Consider the following 24,672-nt stretch of genomic DNA (forward strand, 5'->3'; position numbering starts at 1 on the left):
CATGGATCTGCACAACAGCTCTACAGACCTAGGGCACAGCTGAGGAGGTAAGGTTTTGACATTTAGCCTACTCAGAGATAATAGTATCTGGTCTCTGGTTTAATGCATATTGTCAACAACATATTCCAGTGCTCTGGAGACTAATAATAAAAAATAAGTATTTTAGGAATTTTGAAGGGGCCTCATGCTAGACTTATACAATATGAGGAGGGCCCTATAGCCAATATCAATTAGGCCGAGAGAACAATCTAGGGTTCAATGTTGGTAAGCATTCTCTGTCATATCTCTGTTTTCACAGGGGCTTCCTCTCCTGGTCAGGTGACAGCACAGTGGTAGTCATTTTTAATGAGGTCACACAGTGACCGTTCCTGTTTCAGGAGGAGAGCTACAGCAGGAGGGGGCAACCCCAGACACCTCTTAGCCACCCTGCCGTCCTCCACCCAGGAGTCTGTTCGGCTGGCTCCCTCTTCCCTATCCTGCCGGCAGCGGGTCACTACGGTGGCACTACAGGTCAGTTTAATCAAGTTTCACCGGAACACACAGGAATCGGTTACAGTTACAAGGTAATAAATAAATTAAAGATGTCTTCAAATAAGAAAAAAAACACACCGAGGGCAAGGGGGGAAACTGAAGAGGTGGATGACGAGGAGTCAGAGGATCAGCAGCCAAAGCCGAAGAGGAAAGGTAAGCGGGTCACTGAATCAGGGGTTGCTGGCAGAGGAAGGAAGAAGAAATCAAAAGGTGCTGAAGAAGAGTACAACTCTGACACCTCAGAGTCTGATGTGAGGAGCAGCAAGAAAAAGGGGGAAGATAAAGGAAAAATCAAGAAAAAGAAGAAGAAGGCCAAGGAGAGTGAGGATGACGAGGTGATAAGCCATGAGTCTCGGAGTACAGATGATGAAGGCAACAACGATAGGAACTCCAAGAGCACGAGGAAGAGAGCAGAGAGGCTCCCTGATGTGATAGAGACCGCCAGGAAGGGAACCAAGAAGAAGAAATCTTCAATCAAAGACACCCGTGAGAACAACATGGGGTCAAAAGACAAGAAATCCAAGGACGAGGACAAAAAGTCAAAGAAGGACGTGGAGAAAGAGGAGGAGCCGCCAGAGGACGAAGAAGGGGAAAGCAAGAAGAAGAAGAAGGATAAAAAGTCCAAGAAAGGGTCAGGGGACAGTGATGAGGACGGTAAAAAGGGCAAAGGCAAGAAGAAGAAACCGGTTGAGAACTACGTGGAGATCTACGAGAGCGAGCTCAGGAACTATAAGACAGAGGCCACCGAAAACTACGAGGATGAGTACCACAAGAAGAAAGGTAATGTCATGCTATTGTAGGGTATAGCCTACAGTACCAGTCAAAAGTCTGGATACACCTTCTCATTCAATGGTTTTTCTTCATTTTTTCATTATTTTCTACATTGTAGATTAATATTGAAGACATCAAAACTATGAAGGAACACATATGGAATTATGTCGTAAACAAAAAAGTGTTAAACAAACCAGAATATGTTTTATATTTTAGATTCTTCAAAGTAGCCACCTTTTGCTTTGATGACAGCTTTGCACACTCTTGGCAAGTTGTGTCCAAACTTTTGACTGGTCCTGTACATTTTATTGTTTGACTAGAATGGGACAGATTTACAGATAATCCAACAAAATCACAAACGTTCCAACAATGAATAAACCAATCGTTGGAAAAAAAACCAGACCTTAAGTTACAACAGAGCAAATGGCAAGTAGTCATCAGAGATGATTTGTGGATAATCTGATGCCAGGTTTGAAATCAATACGAAGAAATGATTTGAGTGCGCAACTTCTCAATGCATGAGTTAATCCTTTATGCCAGAGGCTCGGGGGTTCACTGCATCTGATTGATACAGAGGCTCCATATTGCTGTCTGCCTCCCAGGTTAATGGCTTCTTTGTTACCCTAATTGTCTCAGTAACTTTACACTGGAGGAATCGCCAGGTAACGATGCTATCTCAAACAAACAGTTACATGACACCTGTCACTAATAACATATAATAATAATAATGAAAATAATCATGAAAATGACCTTGCGCTGTTTGTAAAGCCCTCTTTGGTATCTAGATTGAATAGGGTTAGGGTTAGTATTAGTTATATGTGAGGCATTGAAGGCATTTTCTCTCAGGGAATAGCTGAAGTAAAGTCACAATAGTAGCAGCGGGGTTCAACAGTTTGTCTCTGATTCACATTCTGTCTTTCTCTCTTTTTCCTACACTCACACACACACACACACACACACACGCACACACACACACACACACACACACACTCCTGCAGTGTATGAGGTGGTGACCATCACAGGAGATGAGAGAGGGGCGGGCACCGATGCCAACGTGTTTGTCACCCTTTTCGGAGACTTCGGCATCACTCCCAAGGTGCATCTGGCCAGCAAGTGAGTCCCTTTCATGGGCTGCCTGAGAAATGCTACACATTTCAATTGGTGGAACGGTTAACAGTTAGCCTAACTGAGAAAAAGTATGACTATTGTTTTGTCGGAGCCTATGACCTTGTTAAGAAGCAGTAGTACATACATATTTACTTGTTCTACTGGCTTTAATACCTATGCATTTTTTCTCCTATTCCACAGCACAGAAAAAAGGTAATTCATGGTATTCCTACTATGATGGTAAAGGGTAACTTGTCCTGTGTGTTTTGCGTTAAACTAGAACGTTCAAGTAACATAAGTGATACTGTAGTACCTTCTACTATGGGTACAGCACCAGCACCTCAGATCATGTCTGCTGTGGCAGCGCTCTCAATATTCTCAATGTTGCATGATGTGTTTGGTGTGAAAATGCTTTGGAACGTTTTGGAATTTAAATGGAATTTGACACAATTCTGTGTCTAAATGTCATTATTTCCAAAGTTTGCTGAGGACTTTGTTTTAACACGGTCTTTGTTCAGTATACTTCCTTATGTTGTGTTCCTGCTGTAAGAGTGAAAATTAACAGTTTAATCATCTAATGGGTCCGCATGTGTGAATCGGGGCGTTTCTGAGCATGTCCAGGTAAAAGCAGTCAGGAGGGAGTTGATGTTGATGCTGAACCTCCCAGATTCACCACCGGTGTCATTCTCCTCTGGTTCTCCTCTCGTTGCCGTTACAGGAGTAGAACAGCGTTTGACAGGAACAAGACAGATGTCTTCAGGATCAAAACACATAATGTTGGGCCTTTGAAGAAGATACGGTATAAGATTTACATTTACATTTACATTTACATTCATGGCATTTAGCAGACGCCTTTATCCAAAGCGACTTACAACAAATACATTTGTTTAAGTAAGTGAATCATCTATCCAACAGTCATCATAACTAATCAATGCTCACACCAGGGGCCATAGGCAGTCGTAATGCCAGTAGGCTATTTTTTTTAAGAGCCTTTAAACACCTGTCTATAAACTAGTCTATAACCTGTCTATAAACTAGTCTCTCTATGACGTTTTACAGCACTGTGGACAACAGCAATGACACTGAACGTTTGTCCCTCTCCCTCAAGATTGAGCATGAGTTGTCATACACTGTAATATATATGGAATTTAGCTGACGCTTTTATCCAAAGCGACTTACATTGCAGTGAGTGCATACATTTCAGTACATATGGTCCCAGTGGGAATTAAACCCACACCCTTGGCATTGTTAACATCATGCTCTACCCACTGAGCCACAGAGGACCACTGTAGATACATTTGCTTCATAAATTTGCTTCATAAATTTGTTAATTAATTAATTGTGTTGCTGTGTGCCCGTCCAGAATTGAGCATGACAACACGGGTCTGAGTGCCAGCTGGTTCTTGGACAGGGTGGTGGTGACAGACATGAACAGACCTCACTTGCGCTTCTACTTTGCCTGTAACAACTGGCTCAGCAAGACAGAGGGAGACAACCTGTTCATCAGAGACCTGCTGGGCAGCATTGACCCCATGGACATGCCCAAATGTACAGAATATGGTTTATATTTTAGATTCTTCAAAGTAGCTACCTTTTGCTTTGATGACAGCTTTGCACACTCTTGGCAAGTTGGTGTCCAAACTTTTGACTGGTACTGTACACTGAGTACTAAGTGTACGGCTGGTAAATAGGTTGGATAATGTTAAACCAGAGTTGTTTTCTCTCCTGTCTGCGTAGATAATAAGTATGTGGTCAGCGTCTTTACTGCAGATGTGAAGGGCAGTGGAACGGACGCTGATGTCTTCATCAATATCTTTGGAGAGTTTGGTGACACAGGTGAGTGAAATACCCCAAAATAGTTGTGGTTTTTTAACAAGTGATTAAGATACTACGATTAAAAAAAAGAAAAAAAGAAAATCCAACTGGAGATTAAAAAACGATCCCTGATGTCTGTCTGGCAGGAGAGAGACGGCTAGACAATGATAAGAATAACTTTGAGAAGGGAACGGAGGACAAGTTCACCATGGAGGCACCAAACCTGGGCAAGGTCAGGAAGGTCGTCCTCGGACACAACAACAAAGGCTCTTCAGCAGGATGGTTTGTGAACAAGGTGATCAAAGATCAAACATGACACTCGTACTTTAAATTTCAATCTACTTTGATATATTTCCCTGATAATTCACACTTTATGTTCATGATCAGTGTTCACTTAATTATAAGAGTTTCTCTTGAGAGTAGGAGAGAATTTAATCTGTATGTAGATATATGCCTGCTTTTAGCTGACGCTTTTATCCAAAGCGACTTACATTGCAGTGAGTGTATACATTTCATTATATATGGTCCCAGTGGGAATCAAACCCACAACCTAAGCATTGTCAGCGCCATGCTCTACTAACTGAGCCACAGAGGAATCCGTAATGAGGGCTGGTGAAATGAAAGATAAGGGCTATGAAATGCAAGCTGTCCATACCCCTGTGAACCTCCCTACAGCTCTCATGAGCTCCATAGTGCTTCCCTTGAGGTATTTAAGACATGTGATCCTCTCACCTTCCTGCCCTCTCATCTGAGTCTGGTGTTACACATACAGTGTGGAAGAACCATGAGATGAGCTCACTCAAACACACACACACACACACACGCACGCATGCACGTACACACACACACACACACACACTCGAACACACACACACACACACACACACACACACACACACACACACACACAAACACAGGCCAGAGAGTCATCCTACCCCACTTGTAAAGGGACACCTGGTCCCATTATTGGATTACCATTTCAGCAGGGTCAGTTCTGCTGGTGATTACTGTGCATCATGTCACCAAAGATATGTAATATGTAAAGCTGTATTCATGCATTAAAAGGGTATTCTATTAAACAGTATTCCCTCATTTAATCCAAATAGATTCAACAATTCAATTGAAGCCACTGGATTCACTGCCATTCTATTCAACACAATAACCCTCCAACAAACTGTGTTATGGGAAGTGTTTTGAAGTTGTCCTCTGTGTCTCAGGTGGTAGAGCACGGCGCTAACAACGCTTAGGTTGTGGGTTTGATTCCTGCTGGGACCATATATACTGAAATGTATGCACTCACTGCAACAATGTAAGTCGCTTTGGATAAAAGCGTCAGCTAAATGGTACATATTATATATATATTAAGTGTTTTAGGCCAGACTTCACCACTGTATCCTGAGACTCTAGGATGGCCTATAACACCGTAGGTCGTCCTCCCTGTCTGCAGGTGGTCCTGGACGACCTGGGGAACAAGGCCATGTATGAGTTCCCAGTTGACCGCTGGTTCGCCACCGACGAGGATGATGGGAAAATTCAGAGGGACATCCTGGTGGGAGGGAGTGAACCCACAGGTGAGGAACAATGAACCCACAGGTGAGGAACAATGAACCCACAGGTGAGGAACAATGAACCCACAGGTGAGGAACGATGAACCAGCGCTGTGTATGACCATAAGAAGAAGGAGACAGTATTCTGAGTATGCTATGCATACATCTCAGTTATTTAGGGGACACACCTATCCAGAGCAACATCCTAACATACAGTAAGTACCATGTAACATGTAGGCCTACTGTAAGTAAAACAGTAGAAGGGGAAGCAGAACAAGCACAGGTGTCATAAACAAACACTTAAGAGAGTCCAGTATCACAATAAAACCCTCTAAAAGTAAGTGTAGTAGGTGACATTCACCGTGCTGTTATCTCCACACTGTAGGCCAGCTGAATACACTATTTACTTTCACAAACCAACCAACCCTGACAACATTAGAGCCACAAAATCAATATTTTGATTTGGCTCATTTTCCTTGTCGGTCACTTCTCTGAGTCACCGACTCAGCTGAGCCAGATTGGTATCCTGGCAGGACCTCTGACTGCCAAACACGTAACTGTACCCTGCAGGTATTGTCTACAACGTCCAGGTGGTGACAGGGAACATCAGGGGTGCTGGCACCAACTCTAAGATCCACATACTGATGCATGGCTCCAAGGGCCTGAAGAACAGCGGCAAGGTAATGCTGATCGGATTAAACCAAGTCCTCACACTCTACAGGAGGGGGGTTTACATCAGCATTCATAACATGATGTGTGACATCAGTATGTAAAGTCAGTTGAATACTGGCACACATACGCACACGCACGCACACACAGATACACACACAGATACACACACACACAGATACACACACACACACACACACACACACACACACACAGATACACACACACACACACACACACACACAGATACACACACACACACACAGATACACACAGTCACACACACACACACAATTACAGTATGTACAGTGCAGAGGGAGGATGTGGTAACGGCCTGGGTGAGCGCAGAGGGAGGATGTGGTAACGGCCTGGGTGAGCGCAGAGGGAGGATGTGGTAACGGCCTGGGTGTGTCCGCAGGTCTTCTTGGAGGGGGGGAAGTTTGAGCGAGGTCTGACGGACATCTTTAACGTGGAGATCGCAGCCCTCCTCAGCCCCCTCAGCAGGGTCACCATCGGACACGACAACGGAGGGGTCAGCGCCGGGTGGTACTGTGAGAGGGTACAGAACACACACACACACACACACACACACACACACACACACACACACACACAGACATACACACACTAACACACACACAAATGTGTTTTTGTAAATTGAACACACATACATTAATTGCAAATTACACACAAGGTAAATAGTTCAGTTTGTCTGTCTATGTTGCAGGTGGTGGTGTACTGTCCCTTCACGGGGGCCGAGCAGACCTTCCCCTGTGGTAAATGGCTGGATGAGAACGAGGGAGATGGACTGATCGAGAGAGAGCTCTACGAGATGGTCTCACTAAGACAGAAGAGACTGAAAAGTAGGTCGTATTTCAACGAGTTTTACTTTTCAAACTGAGTTTGCCAAACTGTGTAAATCTGTGTATGGCTCTGGGGTAAGGGTGCTTTGGCTCAGACAGTGTGTCTGTTGGCAGCAGTGCTGGGATGCTACTACTGTCTGTGTGTTGTCCTCTCGATGTCCTCAGAGCACCCCTGGTCTCTGTGGATCTTGACGTCAGACCTGCCCAGCGCCGGCACAGATGCGGCCATCTCCCTCCAGATCTACGGGGAGAAGGGCAAGTCAGACGAGATGAGACTGGACAACAAGACAGACAACTTTGAACAGGGGCAGCTGGACAAGTTCATGGTGAGTACGTTTTGGATGGGCGGATGGATGGGTGGGTGGTTGGGTGGGTGGGTTGCTGGGTGGGTGGGTGGGTGGATGGGTGGGTGGATAGGTGGGTGGGTGGGTGGATAGGTGTGTGTGATGGATGACTAATGTTCTTGTTCTGACTATAAATGCATCCAGGTTGAGCTCCCTGACTTAGGGATACTGACAAAACTCCGCATCTGGCACGAGAAGAGGAATCCTTTTGCAGGGTGGCATTTAAGCAAGGTGAGGAAAGCATCAGAGAGCACCATCCATAAACACGACTGCACCACACAAGCCCTCTGACTCTCTCTGTGGTCACGCAGGCATCTTTGATGAAGACCTTAACGAAGGAGAAGTTTAAGTTCCACTGTGAGCGCTGGCTGGACACTAACGAGGATGATAATGAGGTTGTGAGAGAGCTTCCTGCAACTGGAGACCTGATCCCTGAACCACTGCCCTGTATGTTTACCTCTCGTTAACTAGTAATACACCTGCTCTTACCTGGATGTACTTGAACTTACTGTATCGACCTGCATACAGTACTTGCAGTAGTGCATTGTCAATACCTGTGCACACATCACTATATTATAACAATTTACAATTATGTTTATGTTACTAACTTCATGATTTCGGTTTTGGTTCCTACACATGGGAATCTCTAGACCTTCTCATGTTCCTTAATATGACCCCAGAATAAGTTTTAATAGATTGTGTTGTGTTGTGTTGTGTCTGTAACAAATCGTGCATCACCTTATGTACAGTACAACAGATATGACTATGAATGTGACTATGAGATTATGACTATGAATGTGACTATGACTGTGAATGTGAATGTGAATGTTGTATGAACGTGATTGTGTTTTGCAGTGTTGAAGTACAGAGTGACTGTGTGCACGGCGACCGTCGGCGGCAGTGGGACAGACGCCACCGTCTTCCTGAATCTGATTGGTAACCACGGAGACACTGGGGATCGCACACTGGTCAACTGCAAAAACAACATCAACAAGTTTGAGAAAGGCAACGTGAGTTCAGCAGAACCATGTCGGGGGCCAATAAACTGCCTTTAAATTCAGTCACCTTGCAGGCAAATTCCTCGTTACTGAAGGTCACCATGGTGTATAGCAATTAAACAGGGTAGATACCATAAGTACAAGATGTTCAAGGTGTCAACATGCTTGATATGTTTCCTACCAAGAGACTCAATGCCATCTCTACACGCTTTACAGTGCTGGTCTTTAACAAGCTAGCTGCATTCATCCTCTCTCCCTCTCTTCAATAGATGGATGAGTTTATGATCGAGTCGGTGTCGATCGGGCAAGTCCGGAGGGTGAGGATTGGGCATGACGGAAGGGGCGGGGGCTGTGGCTGGTTCCTGGACAAGGTGGTGGTCAGGGAGGAGGGGCAGGCCGAGAGTCAGGCTGTAGAGTTCCCCTGTAACAGGTGAGATCTGGACAGGCTCATTCATGGGTTGAAATAACACGTTGTTGTTTTCTATGCAGTGTCCGACCGGTGGTTGGCGGACTGGTAGTGTGTGTAACAGGTGTGATAGCTGTATGTTACCTCTAACAGGTGTGATAGCTGTATGTTACCTCTAACAGGTGTGATAGCTGTATGTTACCTCTAACAGGTGTGATAGCTGTATGTTACCTCTGACAGGTGTGATAGCTGTATGTTACCTCTAACAGGTGTGATAGCTGTATGTTACCTCTAACAGGTGCGATAGCTGTATGTTACCTCTAACAGGTGTGATAGCTGTATGTTACCTCTAACAGGTGTGATAGCTGTATGTTACCTCTAACAGGTGTGATAGCTGTATGTTACCTCTAACAGGTGTGATAGCTGTATGTCACCTCTAACAGGTGCGATAGCTGTATGTTACCTCTAACAGGTGCGATAGCTGTATGTTACCTCTAACAGGTGCGATAGCTGTATGTTACCTCTAACAGGTGTGATAGCTGTATGTTACCTCTGACAGGTGTGATAGCTGTATGTTACCTCTAACAGGTGTGATAGCTGTATGTTACCTCTGACAGGTGTGATAGCTGTATGTTACCTCTAACAGGTGTGATAGCTGTATGTTACCTCTAACAGGTGTGATAGCTGTATGTTGCCTCTAACAGGTGTGATAGCTGTATGTTACCTCTAACAGGTGTGATAGCTGTATGTTACCTCTGACAGGTGTGATAGCTGTATGTTACCTCTAACAGGTTGCGTGGGCTAACGGTGAGGTCGCCATGTTTTTTTGTTCAGGTGGCTCGACCGGAATGAAGATGATGGACAGATTGTTCGGGAATTAGTGCCATTTTCAGACGGACAGCGTCTCTACAGTACGTACCGTGACAGCTGTCCACTGTAACATGTTTATGATTAGACCTGCAGCACCAGTCAAAAGTTTGGACACACCTTCTCATTCAATGGTTTTTCTTTATTTTTTATTATTTTCTACATTGTAGATTAATATTGAAGACATCAAAACTAGGAAGGAACACATATGGAATTATGTCGTAAACAAAAAAGTGTTAAACAAACCAGAATATGGTTTGTATTTTAGATTCTTCAAAGTAGCCACCTTTTGTTTTGATGACAGCTTTGCACACTCTTGGCAAGGTGTGTCCAAACTTTTGACTGCTACTGTACATTTCATCCCACGTTCATATAGTTTGTTGATATGACGGTTAGACTATAAATGAAACATGCGTTTCATACTGTAGTGTTTCAAAATGATTAGGCTTCAGCTGTTGATTCTCTGTGGGTTTGCGATGGCAGATGTTAGCTATCACATCTCGGTGAAGACGGGGAACATCCCTGGAGGCAGCTCTGACTCCAAGGTGTTTGTGAAGCTCTACGGGGAGAAGGCAGACACCAGTAAGATGATGCTGGTGGTCTCAGACAACAACCTGAGTAACTACTTTGAGACGGACCGAATCGACGTCTTTACTGTGGACACATTTGACATTGGACAGGTTAGCTGCTTGGTTCTAGGTGTCCTCTATTGTCCATAAGAGCACACAGCAGGCTGATGTTGAAAAGGACATACACCCAGGCTACTAGGCACACTATTTATATAGGGCCCGATCCTAACTTAAGTGTGTACATACTGTAACTACAATTGTAATTATCTTAACATCCCTCTCGCCGTATCTAAACCAATAGTCAATCAGTCCTCTGTCCTCTTCCCTGGTCTTTGACTCCAGATCAGCCGTATGATGATTGGCCACACCAACGAGGGGATGCGAGCTGGTTGGTTCCTGGACAGTGTTCAGATCACGGTCCCGGTCCACGGGAAGCAGTACATGTTCCCCAGCCACCGCTGGCTCTGCAAGACCGAGGCTGACGGCAAGGTGGAGGTGGATATCTATCCCAGCGAGATCCTGGACTGTGAACAATGTAAACTACCCTTACAACACCTTCTGACACCCTTATAACACCTTCTTACACCCTTATAACACCTTTATAACAATGTACATGATCTCACCCGACAACGTGCACACACCATTGCAACAACAGGCCCTGTTAAAGCAACCTGGGTTCCCTGAAACAGTGCATGCTCTTGTAAAATGGAGAAAGCAGTGTTGATGCCTAACACACGCTGAGGCATGTGAGGACGTTTCCCAAACAAACCTTTTTATAACCCTTCTCCTCTCCTCGTCTACATGTCTCACAACACACATCTTTTTCTAGACTTATCCTGGAAAATCCTAGTCAAAGCTGTGTTGTTGTTGTTGTCGTTGTTGTTGTTGTTCCTCAATGTTGTTGTTGTTGTGTCCTCTCATGCTGCAGTGATTAACTATGAAATAACAGTGGTGACCAGTGACATCGGGTTAGCAGGCACCAACGCTAACGTCTTCATCCAGATCTACGGAGACAAGGGCAAGACAGAGCTCATCACCCTGAAGAGCAGGTCCAACAACTTCGAGAGAGGGATGACAGAGATCTTCAAGGTGCTGATAAAAGATGAGTTGGAAAGCTTCGGATGGGAAACTTAGAGAATGAAATGAATGTCTTCTGTAACTATGGTGCATAGTGTAGTGTTGCTTGTTTGATTGAAGCCCAAAGAAACCAGGTTGCAGGTTGGGTTACCATGGTTACTATGCTATGTAATAGCCCGTTCTCACTGAATACATATACGCCATTTAGCTGACGCTTTTATCCAAAGCTACTTACATTGCAGTGAGTGCATACATTTCAGTATATATGGTCCCAGCGGGAATCAAACCCACAACCTAAGCGTTGTTAGCGCCGTGCTCTACCAGCTGAGCCACAGAGGACCACCAGGAATACAGACGACTGTAGAGGATAAAGTGTAAGCACTGTGTCTCTCCCCTGTCCCTGCCTGCTGTAGGTAGAAGCCAGAGATGTGGGGAAGATCTTTAAGGTGCGCATCGGTCACGACGGCACGGGCCTTGGCTCTGGCTGGTTCCTGGAGAAGGTCGACGTCAAACGCCTCATCTGGGCCATGGTGACCAAGGAGAAGAAGAAGGACGACAAGAAGAAGAAGAAGAAAAAGAAGAAGGAAGAGGAGGAGGAGGAAGAGGAGGGAGTGGAGGAGGAGATGGAGGTGGTGCAGACGTACACGTTCCCCTGCTCGCGCTGGTTAGCGTCAGGAGAGGAGGACAAGGAGCTGGTGGTGGAACTGCTGCCAGAGGATGCAGAGGAATTGGAAGGTACAGATCCTCCAAGCATTGGCCTACATAAAGGGATTAAGGTACAGTACCAGTCAAAAGTTTGGACGCAAACTTGCCAAGAGTGTGCAAAGCGGTCATCAAAGCAAAATGAGGCTACTTTGAAGAATCTAAAACCTAAAACATATTCTAGTTTGTTTAACACTTTTTTGTTTACTACATAATTCCATATGTGTTCCTTCATAGTTTTGATGTCTTCAGTATTAATCTACGATGTAGAAAGTAATAAAAAATAAAGAAAAACCATTGAATGAGAAGGTGTGTCCAAACCTTTGTCTGGTACTGTACATATACAGTATATTGGTGTGAGTCATGTATCCCTGTATTGTCTGACAGAGAATACCTATGAAGTGAGCGTGTTCACCGGGGACATGATGGGGGCTGGGACGGAGGCCAACGTCTACATCAATATTTACGGAGAGAACGGCGACACGGGAGAGCGCTACCTGAAGAACTCCCCCAACCTCAACAAATTTGAGAAAGGGCAGGTAAGAGGAAGGGGGGGGTCGGGTTACATACTGAGAAAAGAATCACTTACAGCTACAGCACTACAGTCCTCTGCGTAGGTAGCTAACACCACCTAGCCCTGGAGATAAAGGACATGAAAGGTTATTTGGTGTAAGTCCTGCTTTACTGAGATAAAATGGTAGAGCATGGCGCTAACAACGCTAAGGTTGTGGGTTTGATTCCCACTGGGACCATCTATACTGAAATGTATGCACTCACTGCAATGTAAGTCGCTTTGGATAAAAGCGTCAGCTAAAAGGCATATAAAACGTAGATGCTATTGTAGCCAGAAGGCCAACTTGTAAAAGTCTTACATTAGAACAGGCAAGTTGATTAGCAGACTCTGAAAATGAACGTGTTTTTCTGCAATACGAGGCGTCATCCAGGGGAGTGTCTCTTGATTGCCTGCTCTAGCAGAGAGGCTGAGACAAAGGAGGAGAGGAGCTGGAAGGAGTCCCCGGAGTCACTGAACCTGTCAGTCTGTCGCAACACCAATCAACCTGATAGTCGTCCCTCCTGTTATTCAAAGTAGATGTAGTGATGGGATACTTTTACCCATCACTTAATGCAAACCGGTGAATTATTTATTCCATCATTAGACCTGGCGCTCTGGAACAACGCGTACACGTCCGCGAGCAGCAGCTATAGTGTTGTGACCTATCAAACATGGCCAAATGAAGATGGAAATATTCAGATTATTTGCAATATTTGTGTCATGTCTTAATGTTTCTGTAGTAATTGGGGTTGTTCTGTATTCATTCATCTGCACAGGGGGAAAAGTCATAACATCTTTAGTGAGATGAGAATATCCTTAAAGACATTTACATTTACATTTATGGCATTTAGCAGACGCCTTTATCCAAAGCGACTTACAACAAATACATTTGTTTAAGTAAGTGAATCATCTATCCATCAGTCATCATAAGATAAAGTAATCAATGCTCGGACCAGGGGCCATAGGCAGTCACAATGCTAGAAGAAGGAATTATTTTTTTTATTTTTTTATTAACAGGAGAGAAACTTTTACGGGGGGGTAGTGGGGGGTGGAGAGGTCTTTAGGAGGGACCGTTAAGATGTAGCCTGAAGAGACGGGTCTTCAATCTACGGCAGTAGATTGGTAGTGACTCTGCAGTCCTGACATGAAAGGCTTTGCTGTGCTTGGTTGTCTTTGATTGTGTGTCATTCAGGAAGACACATTCTCCAAAACTGCCATTGATCTGGGGCCACTAAAGAAACTACGCATTCGTCATGACAACACCGGATCCCACTCCTCCTGGTACCTGGACCGGGTGGAGATAGTGGACACCAAAGACGACACTACGTAAGCCTGACATTAGACAGTCATATAGCTGCTGTGTCGTTACATAGTTATAGCAAAAGTGTGTGGCTGAATATACAGTACGTATGGAATTATGTAGTAAACAAAAAAGTGTTAAACAAACCAGACTATGGTTTATATTTTAGATTCTTCAAAGTAGCCACCTTTTGCTTTGATGACAGCTTTGCACACTCTTGGCAAGTTTGTGTCCAAACTTTTGACTGGTCCTGTATCTCCCCTCTGACTAAGGTATTACTTCCCCTGTAACCGCTGGCTGGCGGTGGACGAGGATGATGGACAGATCGCCAGAGAGCTGGTACCTGTGGACGAGGCCTTCATGAGAAAGAATGATGATGAAGAGGACGGAACAGCAGCAGCTCTGGGGCTGGAACAGAAAGGTGAGGGGGGAGGGGAGGAGGGGATGAGGAGGAAGAGGGGGGAGGGGATGAGGAGGAAGAGGGGATGAGGGGATGAGGGATGAGGGGATGAGGGGCCGGTGTTGTAGATAACAGTAAACACCACTGCTTATTATGTTACAGCCATGTCCACGACCTATTCCCTGAAGATAAAGACAGGGGAAAAGAAACATGCTGGAACTGATGCCAATGTCTTTGCTATCCTGTTTGGTGAAAAAGACGACACAGGTAAACTGCAGTACAGTACAGGCCATACACTGTACAGCTCCAATATAATGTACCAGTTAGTGTGTATTGTTGCTTGTTTTGATTAATCCTAGAGACGTTTCTTCTTATACTGGAATAGTCTCCGACATTAACCTACAAGATTTCGTTTTTTTTCGAGAAACACTTTATACAGCGCCCTGTGTAAGTATGGGACAGTGAAGGATCTCTACTCCAAAGGTTTGGATTTGAAATCAAACAATTACTATGAGGTTAAATTAGAGATTCTCAGCATTTATATGATGGTAAATAGGGGGACTATGCATAAAAAGTGTTGTAATTTCCGTTTGATTTAAAATCAAAACTTTTGGAGTGTAGAGCCGAAAGAAGAAAAAATGGTTCACTGCTGCTTTACTTAGGAAGGGCGCTGTATTAGTGTGTCCATGTTCCTTCCAGGGATAATCAACCTGCGGGCGTGTAAGAGCCACAAGAACAAGTTTGAACAGGGAATAACAGATGAGTTTATTGTTGAAGCTGTGGACCTTGGAGAGCTGGAGAAGCTACGCATCGGCCACGACAACGCAGGTGGGATATCAGTACATTAACCAACCAATGAATCAATGTTTCACCACGTTAAACATCCATTTCACTCTGAATCCACTATTGTCAAAGTGGGGTACGCGTACCCCGGGGGTATGTGGATCGATCTAGGGGCTACGCGAAATAAATCTGTGATTTACCTTCCCAAACAGTCCTGTTGAATAGCCGACTGCAGTCTCAGTACCAAAAATAAATGCATGCACCCTATCCAACACAATAATATTATCACAATGTCTAATATGTAAGGGCTAATGTTCACAGAATATCAATTAGGCTACAAAATAACCGACAGGGGGTACATGACTGTTAAAAGTTTGGGAACCACTGCTCTAAATGGACAATAAAGAACTTGGACTTGTCCTAAGGAGAGCCTTCTCTCCTGCTCAGGTGGGTCGGCGGGCTGGTTTCTGGACTGGGTGGAGATTGACGCCCCCTCCCAGGGCCAGAGACTACGTTTCCCATGTGGCCGTTGGCTGGACACAGGAGAGGATGACGGGGCCCTGGTGAGGGACCTGGTCCCTGCCGATCTCCAGACTGAGCTCTATATACCATGTGAGTACTCACACTCTCAGACAGAAATCCTCTCATGCACTGTTGTGAGGAAGCTCGCAAAGGAAGCATTTCATTGTACAGTTTACTACCTGTATCCTGTGCAAATGACCAATAATCTTGGACTTTACTATTGGATAGTTGGAGAAATGTGATGTCTTTGTGAGAGGAAGGTTTCTTTGTTCCACAGTGGCAGATACAATATGATAATCACATAACTGCCTTTTGCCTTTCCAGTTGTGCCTTATGAGATAAAGACCTACACCAGCGATGTGTTTGGCGCTGGTACGGATGCAGACGTGTTCATCGTCCTGTACGGGCGTAAGGGCCTCTGCACCCTGCAGAAGCACCTGTGTGTCAACAAGAGGGAGAGGCGGCTGTTCTTCGAGAGAGGCGCTGAGGACATGTTCATTGTGGAGGTGAGTGAACTCACCTGTGGAAGTGATGTTTACTTTACAATTACTAAGAGGTGAAAGTAGGGATTCTCAGCTTTTACTTGATGGTATTTGTGTACATATTGGTTTCACCATTCAGAAATTACCACACTGTTTATGCGTAGTCCTCCTATTTAAGGGTACCCAAAAGTAACTGGCTTGACGGGTGTTTCTGTTCAGTCAGGTGTGTTCCGTCACATCATTTGTGCAGGCATAAGAGAGCTGTCAATGTCTGGTATTGACTCTAGGCTTTGCATCTACTTCTATGCATTGTGATTGGTGATTCTATGTTGGATAAGGCAGCCAATCATGGTGTTTGAAACGTGTTTATAGTTGGAGGACATTGGTGATGTCATCGAGAAGATCCGGATAGGACACGACAACAGGGGCTCCAACCCCGGCTGGCACCTGGACAGAGTGGAGATCAGACGGCTGCTGAGGAAGGGAAAGGTACTGGAATACCACCACAGAAGATCTGTTTCTCTGTAGTCTAGTGGCTTCCTCTCCTCACCTTCATCTACACCGTGTTGAGTAGATGTAAGCAACAGCTCCACCTAGTGACCATATTATTGTTTTCACCGAGTGAGTGCTTTGAGATTCCTGAAGGGGAGTGAATGAGGGCAGAGGGAAGGGAGCAAAACTCCTGAATGAAACATAGATAACCTACTGTTATCACAACATCCAAGTACATCTGAACTCCCAGGACAGTTTAGAGACGTTTGTAAAAAAAAAAACTTGTATACCATGTGGCTGCCCCTTAGGGTTCCGAAACAACTATCTTCCCGTGCGAGCGTTGGCTGGCCAAGTCCGAGGACGACGGGGAGACCGTGAGAGAGCTGGTCCCGTCTGACATCATCACTGAGAAACTTCTGAGGGACGGAACGCTGAAGCGCAGCGAGACAGAGGTGGAGGACGCCCTGGAGAGTAGGTCCCTAGCGTCAACGAAACACACATCACAAACACCGTCAAACTGGCGGTGGTATCTATAAACGTGAGTCCTCTTTCCTCTCATCCTCTTTCCTGTTTTGATCCCCGCCAGCACACACGTATAAGGTGTCCGTGCGGACTGGTGACATGTACGGATCGGGGACGGACGCTAATGTGTTCCTCATCGTCTACGGGGACCTGGGAGACACAGGGGAGCGCAAACTCCGCAAGTCTGAGACCAACAGCAACAAGTTCGAGAGGGGAGAGGTCAGTCGAAAAAGTGGGATGATCAGCATTTTATCTTACGGTTTTGTTTCAGCTGGTGTTAGCAGTACCTGTTATCAGTACCTGTTATTTACTAAGAAATGATATGTTGACAATGTTGGAGACCTTCTGGTACAGAGAGGATTCAACACCATTGGAAACTACATGGAGTTTGTACAGTTTGTTTTAATGAATCCCAAGCAAACAAAAACCCATCAGATGAGTCCCCGCTCCCTCTCTCCTTCTCTCAGGTGGATAAGTTCTCCATCGAGGCGGTGGACCTGGGACAGGTGTTTAAGATCCGGATCCGCCATGACAACTCCGATCTGTTGGGGGCAGACTGGTACCTGGACCAGGTGGAGGTGGTCGACTTGGAAACAGACGAGGTCTACATGTTCCTGTGTGAACGTTGGCTGTCCAAGAAGAAAGAGGACAACCGCATCGACAGAACCTTCTATGTAAAGGTTTGTAGGATGCTTCACCTAGATCTATACGTTTTCATGCTACAGTCTTGTAGATAAATCCCGAAAGCTATCGATATGAAAACCTCCCTACATATTCCATATTCATCAGCCTGTCTTTTTCTGTTATTCTGTTGTGTTGTTCTCAAGTCTGTTTGTTTCCTATTAAGGGCTATGAAGGAGAGAGGAACAGTGATCCTAACTCACAGAAGAGCATACAGGCAAAGACAGAACTGGACAGAAACGCCAACACCAAGAAGAAGAAGAAGAAAAAGGTGGCAGTCGTAGAGGAGTTGCCAAGTAAGACAGCACTTAAATGTTTTTGCATCACCTCTGTATATTGTATAAGGCTTTGAGGCCGATATTATATATATATCTGCCATTTAGCTGACGCTTTTATCCAAAGCGACTTACATTGTAGTGAGTGCATACATTTCAGTATATATGGTCCCAGTGGGAATTAAACCCACAACCTAAGCGCTGTTAGCGCCATGCTCTACCAGCTTAGCCACAGAGGACCGTATATGAATGAAGTGACTGACCAGTCCCCCTACCGCTTATTCCCCCAGTCATCCCCTACCACTTCACCGTGTGTACGGGGATGGAGCGAGACGCCAGCACCATGGCCAGGGTCTACGTCATCATCATCGGACCCGACGACATCGAGACGGACCGCCTGTGGTTGGACCTGACGGACGGGAAGAAAAGCTTTGCGTCCGGGACCATGGAGAACTTCCTGTGTTATGGAACTGACGTGGGCGGGATCAAGAGGGTGGAGGTGAGAGTTGGCCAGGGAGCACCTCATTTTTCCATTTTCAATTTCTTCTCGGCTTTATCTCTCTCTCCCTCTCTCTCTCTCTCTCTCTCCCTCTCTCTCTAACATTCTCTTTATTCTCTCTCTCTCTCTCTCTCTCTCTTTCTCTCTCTCTCCCTCTCTCTCTAACATTCTCTTTATTCTCTCTCTCTCTCTCTCTCTCTCTCTCTCTCTCTCTCCCTCTCTTTCTCTCCCTCTCTCTCCCTCTCTCTCTAACATTCTCTTTATTTATTCTCTCTCTCTTTCTCTGCCACTCACAGCTCGGCCATAACGGGGCCACCCCAGAAAGCTGCTGGTTGGTGGACGAGCTGTCTGTTGCCGTGCCAACCAAAGGCATCAAGTACATCTTTGTGTGCAAGTGCTGGTTGGCTAAGGACCGGGGGGATGGTCTCACTGCACGATTGTTCAGCATACTTGATGCCCATAGTATCAATATTGTCCACAAAGTAAGTGAGGACGTTATCCCTCCACATATCACCACACTGTATCGAGGCATCATTATTCCTTCCCATCCAGAACCTTTTTGTCAAATGTTTTTTAGTTTTTTTTTTATCATGATCAAGAGTGACATGGTCCAAGATGATTAGATGATAGATAGATTTATTAATGTCATTCTCATTTCCCTTCAGGTCATCTATGAAGTCACGGTTGTCACGGGTGACATCCAGTCCGCAGGGACAGACACCAACATCTTCCTGTCTGTGTTTGGAGCCAATGGGAGCACAGAGGAGATGCTGCTTCCCAAGAAGGAGGACAGGTGACACAGCACAGTCATTCAGTATCTTGATTATGCCCATATACTGTAGCTGCAGCTGTTGACTGTTGACTTGTATACTGACATTCATTTACCACTGGCAAGGTTTGAGAGAGGACAGGAGGACACATTCAACCTGGAGATCGATGACATCGCTCCTCTGAAGAAGACCAGGGTCCGAATCGACGGCACTGGGAGTCGTCCTGATTGGTTCCTCGACAGGGTCAGTACTCATGTCATACTATAGCCTTTCCCTTTGAATGCGGTTTCTTTGTTTTTGGAACAAGTGACTAGAATGATATTGTGTGACTGTACCCCGCAGATCCTGATGCGTAACCTGACCACAGAGGAGGTGTCTGTGTTCACCTATGAGGGGTGGCTGTCCAAAACCAAAGGACCCAAGAGGACCAAGATCTGTGAGCTGGCAGCCGTGGTGGACGAGGAGGAGATGGTGGAGAGAACCACATACATCGTCCAGGTCCAGACTACTGATATACAAGGTGGGTCACACACACACTGATGTTTTGATTTAGACAATCATAGGGGCACTCAGGGTTGTTAGAGCAATGTCGATGTTGTCAGGGCTTCTTCTTTTTTTCCAGTTCAGGCCCTATTTATGTGATTGACTGGGTATGGGAGCACACACTGCCTATCTCCCCTGGCATCACCTCTGCCTCTTCCCCCTTATTTGCAGGTGCGGGCACTGATGCCAACGTGTGCATGATGGTGTTCGGGGAGAACGGGGACACGGGCGTACTGGCCCTGAAGGAGAGCAGCAACAGGAACAAGTTTGAGCGTAAAATGAAAGACTTGTTCCGCTTCCCCGACATCCTCAGCCTGGGAGAGCTGTCAAAGATCCGCGTGTGGCACGACAACAAAGGTGAGGAGGAGCTGATGAAAAGTAATCTAATGCAGAAAGAATACCTAACCCTAACCCCTAACCCTAACCCTAACCCTAACCCTAACCCCTAACCCTAACCCCTAACCCCTAACCCTAACCCTAACCCCTAACCCTAACCCCTAACCCTAGCCCTAACCCTAACCCTAATGCAGAAAGAATACCTGCACCTAACCCTAACCCCTAACCCCTAACCCAGGGCGGGACAGGTGTCTGGGGAATTAACGTTTGCCCCTGTGCAAGGTTTGCCCCTGTGCAAGGTTTGCACCTGTTGTTTTCAAGATGGAACACAATATAAAAGGTGGAGCACAAGGTAAAGTAAAGATGAAGAGATGGATAACATCTCAACAAAAACGTGTGAACAGAAACGTATCCTATGTTGCTCCTAGGCCCCGGCTCGGGTTGGCACCTGGAGTACGTTGATGTGAAGGACGAGGCCATGGACCAGAATTTCCGATTCCCCTGTGACCGATGGCTGGCCAAGAACGAGGACGACGGGCAGGTCATGAGAGAGCTGGCGTGTGCCAACAATGACATCCTGGACCTCAATGACAAAACCAGTGAGTTGGCAGCCTAGTGACAGTCTTATATAGAGAGAGGTTGGCCAACGTTACAACAGGACGCCATTTTGCTGCCTGCTGTTCAGATGTACAGTACCAGTCAAAAGTTTGGACACACCTTCTCACTCAATGGTTTTTCTTTATTTTTTTTTATTATTTTCTACATTGTAGATTAATATTGAAGACATCAAAACTATGAAGGAACACATATGGAATTATGTAGTAAACAAAAAAGTGTTAAACAAACCAGAATATGGTTTATATTTTAGATTCTTCAAAGTAGCCACCTTTTGCTTTGATGACAGCTTTGCAAACTTTTAACTGGTACTGTACGTGTTCCTGACCGTAAAATAGAGCAGTCTCAGTAAAACTGACAGCAGTATTTAATATTCATACTGGCGGGGCACACTAGTAGTACAAGTAAATAGATGATGTCCTGTTTTTTTTTTTTCTTCTCCCAGAATATGAAATTACCACTACAACAGCGGACACGGATGACGCTGACACCAAGGAGAATATCTGGGTTGTGCTGGAAGGAAAGAAAGCACGCTCAAAGGAGTTTGTGCTAGATAATTCTTCAAAGAAAAAGAGGTTCCTGTGGTGGGTTCCCAGAGAGGGGCTGTGAGCGGCGGTCTTGTTAAGAGTGCCCCTCAGAGAATAGTCTTCTCTTTCATGTGCTCTGCTGTTCTGTACCCACTGCAAGCCATTCATTTCAGGAAAGTTAAGCTCATACGTAGCGCTACAGGAATAGTTCTTACATATGCCACCACGGTAGAGACAGAGTATGGTGATGTATCACTGGAATCTTGTGTTGTCTCTTTTCAGCGGTGCCACTGATGCATTTGAGTTTTCATCTAAGCACCTGGGTGAGCTGGCTGGCATCTGTGTTGGCCACACGACCAAAGACAGTAAGAAGGTGAAAAGTGAAGCTTTCTGGCATGTGCTGGAGGTGGTGGTCACAGAGAAGGAACTGGGGAACAAGTGAGTGGAAACGACTTAAAGCCATCTCTAACACTCAACCCTCCCGCCATGGGCACGGTCACGGTGACAAACTAATATTAGAGTGTCTAGAAAATAACGGAAATGCCTATATATGGGGTGTTTCCTCAATATGTTCATATTTTCACACTTCTGGTGATTGACTTTTATCCAAAGCGACTTACATTGCAGTGAGTGCATCCATTTCAGTATATATGGTCCCAGCAGGAATCAAACCCACGACCTAAGCGTTGTTAGCGCCATGCTCTACCAACTGAGCCACAGAGGACCACAATGCTCTGATCATGTCCCCCCCCCCGCCCCCCCTTTTTATTCCTGCCCAGGTATTTCTTCCACTGTGACGCCCAGATCCCTCTGTCAGCCAAACGGGACCAGTTCATGAACTTCGAGTGCTCCAGGACCGTCGAGAGCTTCGCCAGCAAGGTCCGCAGCCTCGTTCCTGTCAAGTACGAGATCATCATCATCACTGGCGATGTCAAAGGGGCCGGCACTGACGCCAGCGTTTACATCACCATATATGGCTCCAATGGGAACTCTGGGCAACGGCCATTACGGCAGAAGTTCCGGAACCTTTTTGAGCGGGGACAAACCAACCGTTTTGTTCTGGAGATGCTGGACTTAGGGGACCTGCTGAGGATCAAAGTGGAACATGACAACGATAGTTTCAACTCTGGCTGGTACCTGGAGTGTGTGGAGGTGACGAACACAGCGAACTCGGTGACGACCATTTTCCCCTGTGGGAAGTGGTTGGACCACACGAAGGCAGATGGACAGATCCAGAGAGTGCTCTACCCCAAATACTGAGAGAACATTCACCGCTTCGGTTTTGGTTTTTTGTGGATGGGGCAACTCTAAAAAAGACATACTGGTGGTTTTAATATTTTTCCTCAGGAATTTTTCAATCCATTTTTTGCAATGTGAACAGAGAATATTACTCTACAGAAAAACATGACACAAGGTGATTGGAGACACACTCCTGTGCAGAGGTAGCCCTGCCTGCAAGCCCAGGTGTAGCCCTCAACCCACGAGGATGTCTTCATGGTATAATGGTTTATCCCTGTGGCATCCATGTGAGAGGTGCCTGGTTTAATCCCTGCCAGTTCCACCAGGCCCTGCATATCCATCAAACTGTCAGTGATGCAGTTACTACTATTTTAGATTGAATGTAGTGAAAGCTACATGATTTTATACTTTTGCTGCATGTGTTTTTACGAAAGAATGAAAACAACTAATAATTGTTTTCTTAATAGAAAACTGAAATAGTTGTATTATTAATAAATGCAATAAATAAATGACTCAACCGTTCAGAAAATGAGTGTACTCGGACAATTAACACAAGCATAAAACACAACTAGATTACATTCTCAGCATTTTAGGCATTTTATTTGAAAAAACACATACAAAAAGATCATATACAAGACAATAAATAAAAAAGGAGACAGAACAGTTTGGGTTAAGCTATGCAACTTTTTGCATCATCATTAGTAATAAATACAGTACAAAATCCACCCAAAGTGAATCTAAAGATTTTTCCACAATATGCACTGATCATGTTATTCTTCATTATCATTTAGCTATTGCTTTCATATTATTGATACATACTTCTACTTTGTCTATAAAATACTCAGGATCATAAAACATTGCGCGGTAACAGCAAAACAGCAGTGTGTTGTACAAAGATGGCCACTTCCCTTTCACTGGCAGGTTAATCATCAACATGTTGTCAGCAGCAAAGAAACGTCTGTAATATTCAAGAAGGTACAGCATCATATTAAACACATCTACAGCTACTCCCACAGACACATAGGAAAACCTGAGAAGGACATGCATTAGAAAGCTTGTGCTTTAAGATCTACTGTTCATTCCGGTTCACCAGCTTGAGTTAATACTATGGCTACTGTCCAGTTTCCTCTGGAATAACGAGTACACTATGGAGAACATATGGGATAAGACCAGTGAGAGCAGGACATAATAATAATAATAATAATAATAATAAGACCAGTCAGCATCATTCCAATCCAATATATGGGACAATATGTAGGATTAATACATTATTAAGAAAATGCACACCGAAAACATGTGGTTAGCTTATTACACCCAGGTGTGAAACGGCCGTTTAGTTACCAGAGTAATACACCAGAAAAATGTTGCTTTGCAATAAGATCAAATAGCTCAAGTTAGCATGTTAGCCGCCTCCCTAACCTCACACAAATATAGCATTTATACAATGTACCTAATAACCCAGATATTCATGTGGGAAGAGATAATAATAATCATAGCCGGGCCTCGGATATAGTCTGAATAGAGACGTCCAACATCCAGATCTGTTGAAATGTACAAACATGGTCAAAAACAAAGAGAAACGACCTGTGAGTCAGGTGACGAGCTGGGATAAATATGGAGGAGTAACACTGAACAGTAATTCTTTATTACACAGTCCGCTAATTTACCTCATTAAAAATGGCTCAATTACTTGCAGGGGATTCAGTCCAACAAATACCAGAAAGTAACCAATTGTGTGAGATAATTTCAATAGACTATGAGAAAGTGTGAATTTACCGGTGGTAATAGGACTGTAAGATAAAGTATTACATGAAAGGGTATAATATTTCCTATATTCCAGTGAGTGGTTTAGCCATGCTAGGAGTGC

At 44.9% G+C, this 24,672-nt stretch overlaps 1 protein-coding gene across 1 annotated transcript; it reads left to right on the forward strand.

Annotated features, from left to right (window-relative positions):
- Positions 1-581: 581 nt before the first annotated feature.
- On the forward strand, positions 582-23,220 carry loxhd1b (lipoxygenase homology PLAT domains 1b; the record flags this gene model as incomplete). The annotated part of the gene is made up of 43 exons (XM_083672640.1): positions 582-1,311; positions 2,301-2,415; positions 2,611-2,622; positions 3,128-3,208; positions 3,773-3,957; positions 4,147-4,245; positions 4,371-4,519; positions 5,672-5,795; positions 6,342-6,451; positions 6,859-6,999; positions 7,168-7,303; positions 7,469-7,629; positions 7,792-7,878; positions 7,959-8,094; positions 8,503-8,657; positions 8,915-9,075; positions 9,886-9,962; positions 10,402-10,598; positions 10,830-11,022; positions 11,416-11,576; positions 11,978-12,299; positions 12,654-12,805; positions 14,012-14,145; positions 14,392-14,540; positions 14,682-14,786; positions 15,219-15,347; positions 15,750-15,914; positions 16,149-16,330; positions 16,679-16,795; positions 17,107-17,269; positions 17,385-17,539; positions 17,788-18,000; positions 18,168-18,297; positions 18,567-18,775; positions 19,072-19,257; positions 19,441-19,568; positions 19,671-19,788; positions 19,888-20,065; positions 20,260-20,445; positions 20,853-21,023; positions 21,485-21,623; positions 21,849-22,004; positions 22,346-23,220. 43 exons carry the CDS (start codon positions 582-584, stop codon positions 22,824-22,826), a joined length of 7,278 nt encoding a protein of 2,425 aa, XP_083528766.1. The 3' UTR covers positions 22,827-23,220.
- Positions 23,221-24,672: the final 1,452 nt, after the last annotated feature.

The sequence above is a fragment of the Argentina silus genome (assembly GCF_951799395.1).
Source record: "Argentina silus genome assembly, chromosome: 7".
Classification (NCBI taxonomy): Eukaryota; Metazoa; Chordata; class Actinopteri; order Argentiniformes; family Argentinidae; genus Argentina; species Argentina silus.